A 15,794-nucleotide genomic window follows, 5' to 3' on the forward strand; every position below is an offset into this window, starting at 1 on the left:
TCTATCTTACTTTACTTCATTTTTTAAATTTATTTTTGAGACGGGGTCTGGAGTGCAGTGGTGCCATCTCTGCTCACTGCCACCTCCACCTCTCAGGCTCAAGCGATTCTCCTGCCTCAGCCTCCCCAGTAGCTGGGATTACAGGTGCCCGCCACCACGCCCAGCTAATTTTTTTTGTATTTTTAGTAGAGACGGGGTTTCACCATGTTGCCCAGGCTGGTCCTGAACTCCTCACCTCAAGTGATCCGCCCGCCTCCGCCTCCCAAAGGGATGGGATTACAGGCGTGAGCCTTGGCGCCAGGCCTATTGCATTTTTATAGTCACCACCCACGATTTTTTTTTCCGGAACCCAATATTGGTCCCTGATCTGAAGATGTTCACGGTGAAAAGGGAGACAAAAAAAAGAACACACGCGCGCCCTCGGTCACTAATCACGCGGAGGACCCGCAGTTAAGCAACTGCGGGTGGCCGAGCTTCCTCCACGGCCCGGGAGGTGGGCAAGGCCTCCGAGCCACAGCCCCAGGGACGAGCGGAGGCCTCCGAGGCCCCCGGTAGCCAGTCAGAATTTATTTTAGTGGAACTGGAAAGCTGCGGCAGGCTTTCGGAGGAGTGGCAGGATTAAAAGAGAAAGTGTGCTCAGCATGTTATATTTAGCGGCTGCCACGCCGGAAGCGCCGCCGTCGCAGGAGCTGCCGCCCCCCCGCCGGCACCTGGGCACCCGGGCGGGAGTCCCCGGGACTCCCCGGGAACACCCGGCGCTCAGGGCCTCCGCCGGTCCCGGGTCTCCCACGAGGGTGAGGGTCAGAGGCGCACCTGGCCCAGGATAAGGAAGTCGCCTGGGCCCCACTTCTGTAGGAGGGGAAACTGAGGCCAAGGGGACAAAAACCCCTAATTAGCCGTGCCCAGGCTCCGGGGCCCGCGCCGGCACGCGCGAGGGCGGGGCCTGGCGCTCCTCCCCGGCCCCGCCCACCGAGCGTGCAAACAGCGGCCGCCCACCCACGCGCACGCGCGTTCCGTCCGGGACGCTTCCCACCCCTCCCCCGGACTGCTGAGTCTCGAGTGCCCAGCTCCGCGCGGGGCCCGCCGGGAGCCAGCCGTGGGGGGCGGAGCGCCGAAAAGACCCGCCTCCGGGCAGCGGCACCTTGTTGCGCAGGCGCGACGCGCGGCCGCGCCCCCCAGCTGGCGGCGCGGCCATATTTAAAGGACGGCGGGCGCAGCGAGCCAATGGGCGGCGAGCGTGAGAGGGCGGTGCGTAGCGGCTCGAGGCCCCGGATGTGGCTGCGGCGGCCCCTCCTCCCTCGGGTTCCCCTCAGAGCCCCGGCCGCGCGCTCCTCCTTCGTTCGCTCGGTGCCCGCGCAGGCCCCTCGGGCGGCGGCGAGGAGGCGCCCCGGCGGCGGCGGCAGGGCGGAGGAGCGCAGGAGCGGGCGGCCAGGCCACCGTGCGGTGGCGGAGCGGGCCGCGGCCCGGCGCTTATCCCCCCCGGCGGCCCGACGCGCCCCGGCCGCCGCCATGAGCGGCTCCTCAGGCACCCCGTATCTGGGCAGCAAGATCAGCCTCATCTCCAAGGCGCAGATCCGCTACGAGGGCATCCTCTACACCATCGACACCGACAACTCCACCGTGGCGCTCGCCAAAGGTAGCGGCCGCCGCCCGCCCGCCGGCCCCAGCCGCCCGACGACCCCCGTCCGCCAGCAGCCCAGGGGCGCTCCGGAGCCCGGCGTTGAGACCCCCGTACCCGCGGGGCCCGGCGCTCAGACCCCGCCTGCCGAGCGTCCCCGCGCCCGGCGTTGAGACCCGCGGCCCGCGCCTTCACACGCCCTGCCCCGGCGCGGCCGGCCGCACAATGGTCTCCCCGGGCGGCGTTATTGTGCGCGGGCGCCGGGCGGCGTTTGGGGAGGGACGGGCCCGGCCCCCGCGACGCCGCCCCCTCGGCCGCCCAGCCCGGCCCCGCAGGTGCCGCCTCCGAGGGCCAGGGCGGCTCCCGGCGGCGGCGCTGCTCCCTGCGGGGAAGCCTCGCGGCCGGGGGCGGCGTGACCCCGCGCGGATCCGGCGATCCTTTCTGGAACCCATTAGACAGCTGTGGCCTTGAGCAGGCGAATCCTGCGCCCTGATGCAGCGTCCTGCCCGGGCAGGAGCACCCGGCGGCGGCCGATGCCCGGGTCGAGACCGACGCTCCCGCCTGTGGCTTCCCCGGTGCTGACACCCCGCTGTGGGCGCCGGGAGGCTTCGAGGAAGGGGCTCCTCTCTGACTCCAGGGAGGTCCAGGCTCTGAGGTCGAGGCAGCGGGTGGGCACAGTCCCTTTGTCCTCGCCCCCGAGAAGATGCGGAGCGCCCTTCCCTGCCTCCCAGCGCGAAGTGCCGCTGCTGCCGGCTCTGCCCTAGTCCCGTGTGTGCTGGATCCGGCGCTCGACTCCCCGGGGCTCTTAGGTGTCAGACGCACTCACTCCAAACCGAGACTGTCAGGTTTTGAAGCCCGTGTCCCGCGTGGCGCGGGAGCTCGCGGAGCGTGCCAGGGCCGTGCACCCACTCACTGCGGGAGAGCCCGGTTAGGGAAGCCGAGGTCCAGCGTGGGCCCAGGACTCCGTAGGAGTTGTGCCTTTGCCAGTTAGAAGCTGCTGTCCCTCCCAGCGCTGCCCCTGGAGGCCTGCTGAAAAGAGACTCGGTAGGGCTCCCGCAAGCCTGCCGCTTAGGGGCTGCTACCCCAACAAGTCCCTCGGGCTCAGAATCCCTTAGAGGTGCGGAAGCTGGGGTCGGGGTCCCTTGTTTCTATGGCAGCTGTTCCAAGGCCTGTCGTGGATGGAAGAGTAAGGGGAACGCTCACCTAGGTTCCTTCGCGAGAAAACTGCCCGCCCCCCACTCCAGGCGCAATGTGTGCTGAGGCGTCAGGCATAAGGCAGCAAGCTGGCTGTTTGATTTGCAGAGTCTGGTGTGAACAGGAAAGCCTTGTGAAGCAAGCCTTGTTTTGCTGAGAGCTCTGTGTTCGCACAGGAGACAGTCTGTGAAATAGTTCTTGTCATCTTTGTGATATAGAACTGTCTGGAGCTATCTGCATTGTCCACTGAAAATGGGGGCGTTAAGTAGATGTTGAAATGTGGACCTGGGGTGCTGTGTTGTGGCTCGGAGCAGGTGCCGCTGTCTTCTGGAAGGCTTAAGAGCAGTTGCGTCGGGGTTGATTGAACTGGCTGAGGACAACACCTTAACGCTTCTCTTTCTCCACTCATAAGTGAGGTCCTTTGGCACTGAAGACCGTCCCACAGATAGGCCTGCTCCCCCCAGAGAAGAGATTTATGAGTACATCATTTTCCGGGGAAGTGACATCAAAGATATCACTGTGTGTGAACCTCCGAAAGCTCAGCACACACTCCCGCAGGATCCCGCCATTGTCCAGGTGAGTGTGCCACTGGCCCTGTGTGCACGCTGTGAGAGATGCCGGTCTCCACGTGGAGCTTGGTGGCATGTCGGGTCAGATGCCCAGTGTGAGGAATAACCTTTTCATTTAAAGTGGCTTAGCTTTTGTCGAGGCTGTTGCTGTTCCCACGGAAGGTGATTCTTGTAGCACACAGTAGGTGGCCTGTGCTGTGTAGCATGGCTCTTAAGGATGGAGAGCTGGGGAGCCTGGTGCACACATGCGTGCACGTGTGTGTGTGTGTAGTGTAGAGTGGATGTTCGTGTGCATGAGTAGTGTGTGTGTATAGTGTAGTTTATGAGTGGATGCTCTGTGTGTGTGTGTAGTGTAGTGTATGAGTGGATGCTCTGTGTGTGTGTGTGTGGTATAGTGTAGTGTGTGAGTGGATGCTCTGTGTGTGTAGTGTAGTGTAGTATGAGTGGATGCTGTGTGTGTGTGGTGTAGTGTAGTATGAGTGGATGCTCTGTGTGTGTGTGTGTGTGGTATAGTGTAGTGTAGTATGAGTGGATGCTCTGTGTGTGTGTGTGTGGTATAGTGTAGTGTAGTATGAGTGGATGCTGTGTGTGTGTGTGTGGTATAGTGTAGTGTAGTATGAGTGGATGCTGTGTGTGTGTGTGTGGTGTAGTGTAGTGTAGTATGAGTGGATGCTGTGTGTGTGTGTGGTGTAGTGTAGTGTAGTATGAGTGGATGCTGTGTGTGTGTGGTGTAGTGTAGTGTAGTATGAGTGAATGCTGTGTGTGTGTGTGTGGTGTAGTGTAGTATGAGTGGATGCTGTGTGTGTGTGTGGTGTAGTGTAGTATGAGTGGATGCTCTGTGTGTGTGTGTGTGTGTGTGGTATAGTGTAGTGTAGTATGAGTGGATGCTGTGTGTGTAGTGTAGTATGAGTGGATGCTCTGTGTGGTATAGTGTAGTGTATGAGTGGATGCCCTGTGTGTGAGGCGTGTGTGTGTGTGTGTAGTGCAGTATAGTATGAGTGGATGCTGTGTGTGTGTGTGTGGTGTAGTGTAGTATGAGTGGATGCTCTGTGTGTGAGGCGTGTGTGTGTGTGTGTAGTGCAGTGTAGTATGAGTGGATGCTGTGTGTGTGTGTGTGTGGTGTGTAGTATGAGTGGATGCTCTGTTTGTAGTGTAGTATGAATGGATGCTCTGTGTGTGTGGTATAGTGTAGTGTATGAGTGGATGCTCTGTGTGTGAGGCGTGTGTGTGTGTGTGTAGTGCAGTGTAGTATGAGTGGATGCTGTGTGTGTGGTGTAGTGTAGTATGAGTGGATGCTGTGTGTGTGTTTGTGTGTGTGTGGTATAGTGTAGTGAATGAGTGGATGCTGTGTGTGTGTGTTGTGTGTGTGTGGTATAGTGTAGTGTATGAGTGGATGCTCTGTGTGTGTGTGTAGTGTAGTGTAGTATGGATGCTGTGTGTGTGTGTGATGTAGTGTAGTATGAGTGGATGCTCTGTGTGTAGTGTAGTATGAGTGGCTGCTCTGTGTGTGTGTGTGGTGTGTGTGTGTGGTATAGTGTAGTGTACGAGTGGATGCTCTGTGTGTGAGGCGTGTGTGTGTGTGTGTGCAGTGAAGTGTAGTATGAGTGGATGCTGTGTGTGTGTGTGGTATAGTGTAGTGTAGTATGAGTGGATGCTGTGTGTGTTTTTGTGTGTGTGGTGTAGTGTAGTATGAGTGGATGCTCTGTGTGTGTGTGGTATAGTGTAGTATGAGTAGATGCTCTGTGTGTGTTGTGTGGTGTGTGTGTGTGGTATAGTGTAGTGTATGAGTGGATGCTCTGTGTGTGTCTGAGGCGTGTGTGTAGTGTAGTATGAGTGGATGCTGTGTGTGTGTGTGTGTGTATGTGTATGTGGCATGTGTGCGTAGTGTGAGTAGATGCCCCTGGACCTGTGATGCTTGGGGCAAAGCGTTTGCCCTTAGTTTCTGGTTGGAGAAGGCTGAGCCCTGCGCAACTGCTGTGAGTGGAGTGATGTACCTGCCGGGACTGCAGGGCTTGCCCTTGGGTTACGCCCAGATGTTACAGGCTGCTGTTGTGCAACACCCCAGATTTACAAGTCTGATGCCACATGCCCACCTATTGGGTTATGGCTTATTTTTTACCAAGGAGCCCAGGTTAACATTTTCTTCACTTCTAAATGTAAACATTCATTGGCTCCTTTGGGGTTGAGACTGCACCAGGTTCCGTGCTGAGCACCCATCTTGGAAGGTGCAGTCACACAGGGCAGGCTTTGCGAGCAGTGGGGAGCCATCTAATGGCTTTGAATTAGGAGAATCTGGGTTAGAATTACATGGACAAGACCCCTGTAATCCCAGCGCTTTGTAAGGCGGAGGCAGACGGATCATTTGAGATCAGAAGTTCAAGACCAGCCCGGCCAACATGGCAAAACCCTGTCTCTACTAAAAATACAAAAATTAGCTGGGTACGGTGGTGGGCGCCTGTAATCTCAGCTACTTGGGAGGCTGAGGCAGGAGAATCGCTTGAACCTGGGAGGTGGACATTGCAGTGAGCCGAGTTTGCACCACTGCACTCCAGCCTGGGTGACAGAGCAAGACTATCTCAAAAAACAACAACAAAAAAAAGAACTTTATGGACAGGTAGAATTGGAAATGAAGTACTGTGGAAAAGGCAGCTCTTGCCCTACTGGAAACTTGCACCCCAAGGGCTCCTCCGGCATCTCAAAGCTGCAGGCTAATGGGACAGCGCTTGTTTCCCACCTGAACAAGTGCCCTGATGCAGGTGTGCGGGCTGAAAGGATAGCCTTCTCTGTTCTCACCTGAGTGTCTCGTTGTTCAGTCTTCCCTGGGCTCTGCCTCCGCCTCGCCCTTCCAGCCGCACGTGCCTTACAGCCCCTTCCGAGGGATGGCGCCCTATGGCCCGCTGGCGGCCAGCTCCCTGCTCAGCCAGCAGTATGCCGCCTCCCTGGGTCTAGGTGAGTGACCTGTTTCTGTCTGGTAAACTATCCTTGTGTGTAACTCACTGAGTGGAGCGATGGAGCCTGAGGGTGGGGACGTGCATTCTTGTCATGTTCAGCTCGTAGACTGTTTTACTACAGACTTAGTAAATTACCCAGTGAATCTTCAGCTTGTGAGAGCTTTTAGTAAACTACTTGACTGAGAGTAAAAGAGGCGGAGGCCTGAGTGTTGGAACAGATGAATCCAATCGAAATTCATTCTAAGAGTCAGCATGGATCTAGGTGGAAGTCCTGGGCCAGGCATGGTGGTTCACGCTTATAATCCCAGCACTTTGGGAGGCCAAGGCGGGTGAATCACCTTAGGTCAGGAGTTCAAGACCAGCCTGAACAGCATGGTGGAATTCTGTCTGTATAAGAAATACAAAAATTAGCTAGGCATGGTGGCACACACCTGTAATCCCAGCTACTTGGGAGGTTGAGGCACTAGAATTGCTTAACCCTGGGAGTGGAGGTTTCAGTAAGCTAAGATTGTGCCACTGCACTCCAGCCTGGGTGACACAGTGAGACTTTGTCTCAAAAAATAGATAAATAGGTGGAAGTCCTTTATAGCTGCTTGAAAGAAGAAATAACTGATATATATGTAGTATTACAGATGAGGTTTAGCTATTTGTACATTTATAAGCCTGTAAATATAGAAGTTAAATACAAACCTACCCATCATGTTTATTATTCTACTGTAAGTGCCTCACTCAAAAATGGTTTCAACTGAGATTGAATCACCCCAGAATATGATTCTATTCTCCATATGTAGAGAGAAATCCCGTGGTATCCTTGACCTGGACCTAGCCTTGCAGATGGGCTCAGAGTGTAGAATTGACTGGTGATCCATCACCCTTGCTCAGAATCCAGCATGAAGTAGTGAGACAGGGAACCCTAAATAAGGTCTGTAGGCCACTTGCTGCTACAAATTGTGACTGTCTTGGTTGCTGTTCCTAGTGTGACAGGTGGCCTTCCCAGCTCAGCTCCCTATTTCTAAAATATGTTTGTATGACAGAGTCCTACAAGAGGTTGCTTGGCTCTTTCCAAGCTTGCTGGACACAAGACAAATATATCCTGACTTATTTGTGTGCTTTCTTTTTGCTCTTTCTCCTTTATCTTCCTTTAGAGAAGTTGGTAAGCCCTCCAGCCTCAGCCGCTGCTTCCAGCCCTAGCTCTTCTCCATCTCCACAGCCCGTTTCAGAGCTTGACTTGTCCTCAGAGCCACAGCAGCTCACTGCCAAGGGTAACAGCAGTTTGGGAGAACTGCATGCTGTCTTGCAAACCATTCTGAGAGCGAGGGGTAAACCAGCAGACAGAATGATAGTAGCTGTACCAGATCATTTGCCAAGCCCATGCGGCCGCTGAGCTGCCTGTTTGCTTCAGCACATGGTCCTGATTTATGAACTCTCAGTGTTAAAGAAGGGATTATGAAGAATTAGCGGAGTACTTTGTTCACTCTCATTGGGTCCAGGGTCTCTGTTGACTTGTACCATGACTACTGCATACGGGAAACTTCACTGTTCACAGAAAGTCATTTCCCTGGGGTTTTTGCTGGGTCCTAAATGTGTTCTAGAGTGCTGCAGTGGGACTCCCCAAAGCACCTCACATGCCCGTGCTGCTCTTTGATCTGTGTGGTGCATAGCTCACTGTTTTAGGGGATTCAAAATTGGGGATTTGGGTGACAGTCCCCAACTGTTTGGCCAGGTGGACAGTGTCTGCCTGATGGCCAGCTGGCCAGTGCTGGTGCACACCACCTGTCTCTGTGCTGTGGTGGTGGTGGCACCTGTGGGGTTTCTAGACTTTTCCTCACATTTTACTTATTTACCCTGAAGTTCTAAAATTCACATTGACGATCTTGTGTGTTTATGTGTTACACATAGTACCCTGTGCTCCGCGACAAGCTGGAACCCTCACCATTACCTGGCCCTGGTCCGGGATGATGCCGGGGCTTTCCTTATGGCACACAGCTGCTGTCAGTCTGTCGTTCTGCAAGTGCTGCTTTCCGAATCCTGCATGCACTCCGTGTATCTGAGTTAGAGAATAGTAATTTTTTTCCCACTTAAAAATAACACAGATACTTCGTTGCTTTTAGGATCATTTACCTAAACCTACTCACAGGGCAAGACTTTGCTTGAACTAGTTGGTTGTGTAAAAAGCAGACAAGCCCCAGATCCATGCCCCTGTAGTCACGGTATGATCAGGAAGCAGGCAGTGCTGTGTTCATCTCCAGGCCAGTCATGCTGATTTAGACGATCGGTGAGAAAGTGGCTGGGTGCATTCCTGCCAGAGGACACTTACCAGACCTCTATACAGAGCCGTTCTGGCCTGCCTTTTGAGAGCTTCTCTTGATCTGGTTACAAGGAATTTTTCTACACTGGTTTTTTTTTTTTTTTTTTAATTTTAGTGTCTATTTCATGAAAACAGGTGAGATCCTCAGTCTTCATGTGTATTGGGCTGTTCCTCTAATAATTTTCCTGTGGTTAGGGCATGTTTCTGTTTCGGATCTCTATTCACTTGTACCCAGTTCCACATTGTCCTGTTTAGGGTCCCCACAGGTCCTGGAACTTTGGAAAGGGAGGAGATGGAGAGGAGGTGGGTGGTGTTTCCCTTTTTCCTCCTGGTTCAGAGGGCCTGGTTTCTGAGGGTTCATCCCCTGCGCATGGGCCCAGAGACTGCAGTCTCATAAGCACAGCCCCTTGCTGAAGGCCACCTAGGAGCCCTTTGTGTCTTCATGATGGGCCTTTGCCCTTGAGAGAAGTGTAGGCTGCTCCCCTCTCGAAAGTCAGCTCCTACTTCATCGTTTTTAGTTTTATTGTGCCTTAAGTGGAAATGACAGTGTTCTAGAATTTAACTTCAGAATTCGATCACTGCATTTTCTAGAAAATCCCAGGCTGGGCTGGTTCTTCTCCAGTATGGACCAGAATGAAACAGATTTTCAGATCCTAAATTCACCAGGCTCTTGGGGCTACTGAGCCCCTTTGGGATTGGTGCATGTATGGTTTTAAGAAAGCTGTTTCTATACCACTGGGAAGGTACCTGTTGGTAGGCATAGTGTTTTTCCTCTCCTTGAGGTTCCCTAACTTGGGGAGCTCAGGACTTTGGGGGTGGGCAGTCCAAAGATGAACTGGCCTTGGTGCCGCCCAGTGACTTGGCCTTCTTTTGCTGCCTGGGCTAGCCTCAGAGGGAACAGCCCAGTCTCGGGGAACTTTGCTTGGATTTGGTAGAACCTCTAGGCAGTTACCCTCCTTTCCTTCCTGACATGCCAGCAGAAGAGAAATGTCTGGAGGTCTAAGTCTTGCTTCTTTTCTCTCTGTTTTTAAACCTTCCTCCCCTCCTCAATTCAGGAGCTGGTTTTCCATCCATCCCAGTCAGCAAGAGCCCCATGGTGGAGCAGGGTGTCCAGACTGGTTCTGCTGATAACCTGAATACTAAAAGGCTGTTACCTGGCAAGGGTACCACAGGGACGCAGCTCAATGGTCGTCAGGCCCCCCCGAGCACCAAGACCACCAGCGGTAATTGAACACATATTTTCCTGGAGTTTGCTTGATGTTCTAAAAGTGGCACACTACTTCCTGGGCTATTTTTTTTTTTTTAATTAAAAAATACTACTCCCCCATTCTAAGCCCCATGTGCTTTTGCAGGGCAGGCCCATGCAGCAGCCTCCTGCAGTGCTGCCCTGGCCGTGTGCCCCGTGGTGGTGGTGCCTGCTTCCACAGCTGGGTTCTGGCTTCCGGCTTCTGCAGGAGCTTCGCCTTACTCTTCCCTTTTGCGCCTTAGATGTAGTCCAGCCGGCAGCTGTGCAAACTCAAGGGCAGGTGAATGATGAGAACAGAAGACCTCAGAGGAGGCGATCAGGTAACTCTTGTTGCCACTTGACTTCTGGAGGCCATGAGTGATCAGGCTGAGCTCTGCTTGCCCTCCTGCCTGCTTCTCTGGGTGACAATTTTTCAGGGGTGCTGGTGTGAAGTCGCTGCTTGTGTGCTCTGCCCCCTCTGCTGCCTCGTGGGTGTGCCTGGAAACTGCTTGTGAGGTGCTTGGGTTAGTGACCTACTTTAGCCAGTGCTGTCCTTTCTCCTCACAGGAAACAGGCGAACGAGGAATCGCTCCAGAGGGCAAAACCGTCCAACTAATGTCAAGGAAAACACAATCAAATTTGAGGGCGACTTTGATTTTGAGAGTGCAAATGCCCAGTTCAACCGAGAGGAGCTTGACAAAGAGTTTAAGAAGAAACTGAATTTTAAAGGTTTGGCTCATTCTATGAAAATTATCCTCCCCACAGGAGTACCCCTAGAGAGTGTTAAGAAGAGACGCCTGGCCAGGTGTGGTAGTTCACACCTGTAATCTCAGTACTTTGGGACGCCAAGGTGGGTGGATCACCTGAGGTCAGGAGTTCAACACCAGCCTGGCCAACACCGCAAAACCTCCTCTCTACTAAAAATACAAAAATTAGCTGGGCATGGTGGTGGGCGCCTGTAATTCCATCTACTCAGGAGGCTGAGACAAGAGAATCGTTTGAACCCAGGAGGTGGAGATTGCAGTGCCAGTGAGCCAAGATTCTACCACTGCACTCCAGCCTGGGTGACAAAGCAAGACTCCGTCTCAGAAGAAAAAAATAAAAAGCAATTCCTGGAGGAAAGGGAAGCCAGGCTGGTGGTGAGCTGGAGTGAGGAGTTAATGAAACGAGGAGGAGTTTGCTACCGGGAGGGAGGTGTGAACACGGGATAAGGTGCAGACTGCATGGCCCAGACAGCGGAAGGAGACCTGTGCTGAGAAGGTAGAAGGAGATCTCTCTGCTTAGCACAAGGTGTAGGTTATGTCTCAGCCTGAGGTGGCTACTGAGTGGGTCCGGAGGAACACCCTGCTAGAAGGCTGTGCTGTCTGCCCCTCCTGTGCTCCATGTGTTCTGCTTCTCTTTATAGATGACAAGGCTGAGAAGGGGGAAGAGAAGGACCCAGCTGTGGTGACCCAGAGCGACGAAACGCTGGCCGAGGAAGACCTTCTGGGGCCCAACTGCTACTATGACAAATCCAAGTCATTCTTTGACAACATCTCTTCTGAACTCAAGACCAGGTGAGAGGCTGAATGGATGAGGGTAGGACAGTCCTGCAGTCTAGAAAGGACAGGACTGAGGGCCCTCACCTGAAGACACAGCTGGACCCAGAGGCCCAGGGTAGCTGTTCTAGGGTCCTGCTTGCATTTCTATGTGATGGGCGTGGGAGTCCCAGCAGGTTGTGTGTGGGAAGCCTCTTGGGGGTCCCGACCCAAGGAGTCGACTGAGGTCAAGCCCGTGTTTCCTCTTGGCTTTGGTGTCCTGTCCCCACAAAGGCTGGGTTGCACCGCCCCTCCCCCCACCCCGCCCCCCGGCAGACCTGTGTCTACATTCAGCGCGCCTCACTGTGGTCTGCTTGCTGGTCCTGCTGCCACAGCGGCCGGAGACCTTGCTTTGCAGCCTGAGGCATGCGGCTAGAACATGGTCACACTGGTCTTCCTTCACTTCATTGAGGCCAGGAACCATGTGGTGTGTTTTATTTTTCACACCTAACAGCTGGTCAGATGTCCCATGGAGCAACCTAGAGAGGGTGGCATCTACAGTGCAGGCCTGGCGTGGAGACTTGGGGCCATTTGACTAAGTGCCAGACATGCCACGGGGTGTTGACAGGGATGCGCAAGGCAGGCTAGGAGAGCCTCACCTCCTCAGGCTCCTGTTCTGCCAGGCGAGAAATAGAACAGTGTGTCGTGGAAGGCCAGGCAGCCAGGGCGATGCGCTGGAGCTGTGGATGCAATGGGAAGTGGATGATCAGTTCTCATGGGTGGAGCAGGCTGTGCAGATGAGTGCAGGAGGCACTTCCAGACAGGCCGCGTCTGGGGGATGGGTTTCTGTAGGGTTGTGTAAGGCAAGGCAGTGACTGTGGATTTTGTTCCAAGTGCCGAGGGAAGCCATCAGAGGGTTTTGAGCTGAAGAGTGGTGCTGTCTGATGTTTTACGGCATCCTTGGTGAGAGTGATTGGACAGTGGGCAAGTGTGGCTGCTTACTGGCCAGTTTGGGGGCCAGTGCTGCAGCACAGGTGGCTTGGAACCCGCCAGTGGTGGTGACAGAGGGAAGGGGTAGAGTCTGAATGTTATCTTGAAGGTGGCGCTAACAGAATTGGCCAACATGACGTGAGAAGAGTCCAGAATGACTCCTCAGTCTTTTGGCCTGGGCAGCTGATGGGTGGAGTAGCTATTTCTTTAAACACAGAAGTCTGTGTGAGCAGCAGGTTTTCTGCTGAAGAGGAGCTCGGGGTTGGTGTGCTGCCCTGGAGCTGCTGTCTGCATTGGTGGGAGTGCTGGGTGTGCTGGACACACAGTTGGATGTGGGAGACAGTCTCCCACCAGCGGCTTGTTTGGGTGGCATAGGTGTCTGTGCTGTATCCCCATCTTCCCAACTCCCAAAGCAGAAGCATCAGATTCCAGGGACCTCTAGCCTAGCCCCCTCCTCGTCTAGGACGGTCCACTTGATGTTCCAGCCTCGGGTCTCCTGGGCCCCTCAGCCTCCTCAGGGCTCCTCTGTGTGCCCAGCAAGCAACAGGGGCTGCCTTGATAGCCAACTAATATCACTGCTCGCCTGTGGTGACAGAGATGGTAGAGATGGATCCTGAGCCCCTGTCCACTGTGGGGACAGTCCTGGTTGGAAATGTGACAGGGAGCACCTGCAGTGCTGGAGCTGGACTCCAGTGCTGACAGGGCCACCCCTTCCCTGTAGTGGCCCTGATAAGTCTGTCCCTCCTTCCCTGGGCTGCCCTGAGGACAGGCCTGGCCAGAAGCCTGGAAGTCAGTGCTTGCTACAATCAGCATTTCCTCTATGGTTTAGCTCCAGGCGGACAACGTGGGCTGAAGAGAGGAAGCTCAACACGGAGACCTTTGGGGTGTCAGGGAGGTTTCTTCGTGGCCGCAGTTCTCGGGGTGGATTCCGAGGAGGCAGGGGCAATGGGACCACCCGTCGCAACCCCACTTCCCACAGAGCTGGAACTGGCAGGGTGTGAGGATGTAGTCATAGGTGAGTGGACAAGTCTTCTGGATTTCTGGATGCTTTGGTGGGAGGGTGTAGGATCAGGTGCACCTGGAGAGCTCAGGAGCTGGGGGAATGTTGGGAAGAACAGGCTCAGTTTCCCAGGAAGAGAGGCCCAGAGGTGTCAAAGCCAAACTGAGGGCCTCGACCCTGTCTTACCCAGGGGGCTCTTGGCCAACTAACCCCGAATCTGTGGGGGCAGGACCCAGGCCCCAGCATCCTCCAAGAGAGATAGGTGTGGAAGGTGAGGCCCTGCGGGTGTGGAGTGGCTGGGGTCTCGCCACCCGAGTGAAGCCAGCGAGAGAGCTTGCTCCAAGGCCAGCATCTCGGCCCAGCTGGCCCTAAATAACAGAGGCTTTGTTTTTAACAAGATTCCAGTGGACTTCTGGGCACCTTAGTGTCTGGGCAGAGCGTCCCGCATAGGGTGCCTGGTGCCGACCCCACCCCAGGGCCTTGGGGTGGCCAGGTGGGCCCTGGAGGGACTAGGCCTTCTGCCACTAGCTGCTTCCTGTCCCCAGTGTGTTGTATAGTAGGATTCTGAGTGGGCTGCGAGAGGAATGGTGAAGCTGGCTTGACTCAGCAGGGGCCGGAGGGAGGCTGAGCAGCTCCTGCTGGCCAGCAGGGGCAGCAGTGCCGGCTTCTCCCAGCAGCTGTTTGACTTCCTGTCATCTCTTGCAGGCTCCTACTGAAGTGGCGCAGAAATGAGTCTGTGTGTCAGGACACAAGGAAAACGCTGCACTTACAGGGAGACGTGGTCACTTTGTTTACGGAGTTTGGAAGATTCCCATACTGCTACTTATGTTTTGGACTTAACTTGGACACGGTCTGAGTTAGAACCACTTGTTTTGGGGAAGTATTCATGGGTAACCTCTTTGAGGTGTTTTACCTGTGTTTCCTTTAGTTGCACATAGCCTAATTCTAAGGTTTTGGTATTTTGCAAAAAGGTTTCTATAGCGAAAGCTGAATCCTTACTTTGTGACTTTTTTTTTTTTTTTTTTTTGAGACGGAGTTTCGCTCTTGTTACCCAGGCTGGAGTGCAATGGCGCGACCTCGGCTCACCGCAACCTCCGCCTCCTGCGTTCAGGCAATTCTCCTGCCTCAGCCTCCCGAGTAGCTGGGATTACAGGCACGCGCCACCATGCCCAGCTAATTTTTTGTATTTTTAGTAGAGACGAGGTTTCACCATGTTGACCAGGATGGTCTCGATCTCTTGACCTTGTGATCCACCCGCCTCGGCCTCCCAAAGTGCTGGGATTACAGGCGTGAGCCACTGCGCCTGGCACTTTGTGACTTTTTTTTTTAATGACAGCTTTGACTTTTAAAAGTGAAACCAAATCTCATTTGGCAGATGCGGCAGCCAAATGCATCTCTGTAACCCTGGCCCCTGGTGCTGCTGGCCTGGCACTGCCAAGGGTGGGGTCTCAGGAGTCAGGCAGGGCCAGCACAGCTGTGGGAGGGGGGCGGGTGGGTGAAGGGCACGGAAGGGGTTGTGCTATGGATCGTGTTGTATAAGTGAACCAGACCACCCTGATGACACCCACAGTAATGTTGTCAAGGTTGGGACTGGCCAGGGGTGGGTGGATTAGAAGCACTTGGGAATAGTGGCCAGTGGCCCCGGACGCCAGCCACGGAGCTGCTGCACAGAGCCTGGTGTCCATAAGCTTCCAGGTCGCAGTTGGAGCTTGGGATGAGCCCCTGTGGCACCTTGGCCCTTCTGTGGTCCCTGCCAGGCTCTGACCTGTGCCAGTCAGTCATTGCTGGACTTTGGCCACACACTTTGGTGTTCTCATCTACTTGGAAATGAGCCAGTCTTTTTTGCAAGGTCAGTTGACCAAGAGCATATTCCCCTCTGTTGTATATTGTTCTTTTGTGTTTTTGTTTTAAAGGTGGGTGGAGGGAGGGCAGGGTCTACATTTGGGGTCTACATTTGTTGCATGAGTCAATGGGTCAGAACTTTAGTATACGCATGCGTCCTGAGTGACAGGTCATTTTGTTGAACATAAGCACCTTGGTAACTAAACCCTTCTAATAGCTACAAAGGCTTTAGTTCTGTATTGATTAAGTTACTGTAAAAGCTTGGGTTTATTTTTGTAGGACTTCATGGCTAAGAATTAGAACATAGTAAGGGGGCTTCTCTGTTGGAGTAATGTAAATTGTAATTATAAATAAACACGCAAACCTTTAAAACGTCCTTCTCTGATGCCCTAAGAATCCTGTTGACTCTGCTGCCCAGGTCATCTCTGCATCATGTGCAGGTCTGGAGCACACTTAGGCTGGAATCTGGGGAGACTTGGGCCCTGTCAGGTGATCGAACAAAGCGGCTGACCCAACTGCTCGGGTGAAGTGCAGCTAGCAGACCCGAGTTCTCCCTGTGGGCCATCCATCTGGGATGAAT

At 54.3% G+C, this 15,794-nt stretch overlaps 1 protein-coding gene across 4 annotated transcripts; it reads left to right on the forward strand.

Moving 5' to 3' along the window:
* Positions 1-1,505: 1,505 nt before the first annotated feature.
* Positions 1,506-15,074, forward strand: LSM14B (LSM family member 14B). 4 transcript variants are annotated; one of them, XM_021672437.2, is made up of 10 exons: positions 1,506-1,636; positions 3,225-3,388; positions 6,195-6,330; positions 7,478-7,594; positions 9,696-9,863; positions 10,129-10,206; positions 10,433-10,594; positions 11,271-11,421; positions 13,202-13,387; positions 14,078-14,167. In XM_021672437.2, exons 1-9 carry the CDS (start codon positions 1,510-1,512, stop codon positions 13,371-13,373), a joined length of 1,275 nt encoding a protein of 424 aa, XP_021528112.1. In that variant the 5' UTR covers positions 1,506-1,509; the 3' UTR covers positions 13,374-13,387; positions 14,078-14,167. The 4 variants fall into 4 exon arrangements, with proteins under 4 accessions (XP_021528112.1, XP_021528113.1, XP_021528114.1 ...); XM_021672438.2 differs by lacking the exon at positions 13,202-13,387 and having other exon boundaries at positions 14,078-15,074; XM_021672439.2 differs by lacking the exon at positions 10,129-10,206.
* The last annotated feature ends 720 nt before the right edge of the window (positions 15,075-15,794 follow it).

Source organism: Aotus nancymaae, unplaced genomic scaffold (genome assembly GCF_030222135.1).
Source record: "Aotus nancymaae isolate 86718 unplaced genomic scaffold, 86718_ANA_hifiasm-v0.15.2.pri h1tg000029l, whole genome shotgun sequence".
NCBI lineage: Eukaryota > Metazoa > Chordata > Mammalia > Primates > Aotidae > Aotus > Aotus nancymaae.

What these genes read in the sequence shown, in the direction of transcription:
- LSM14B (XM_021672437.2), top strand. Translation starts at nt 1,510, where the DNA reads ATGAGCGGCTCCTCAGGCACCCCGTATCTGGGCAGCAAGATCAGCCTC. An exon ending in CACCGTGGCGCTCGCCAAAG is followed by an intron (nt 1,637 to 3,224) that starts GTAGCGGCCGCC and finishes TCCACTCATAAG; the next exon opens with TGAGGTCCTTTGGCACTGAA. An exon ending in ACAGCAGCTCACTGCCAAGG is followed by an intron (nt 7,595 to 9,695) that starts GTAACAGCAGTT and finishes TCCTCAATTCAG; the next exon opens with GAGCTGGTTTTCCATCCATC.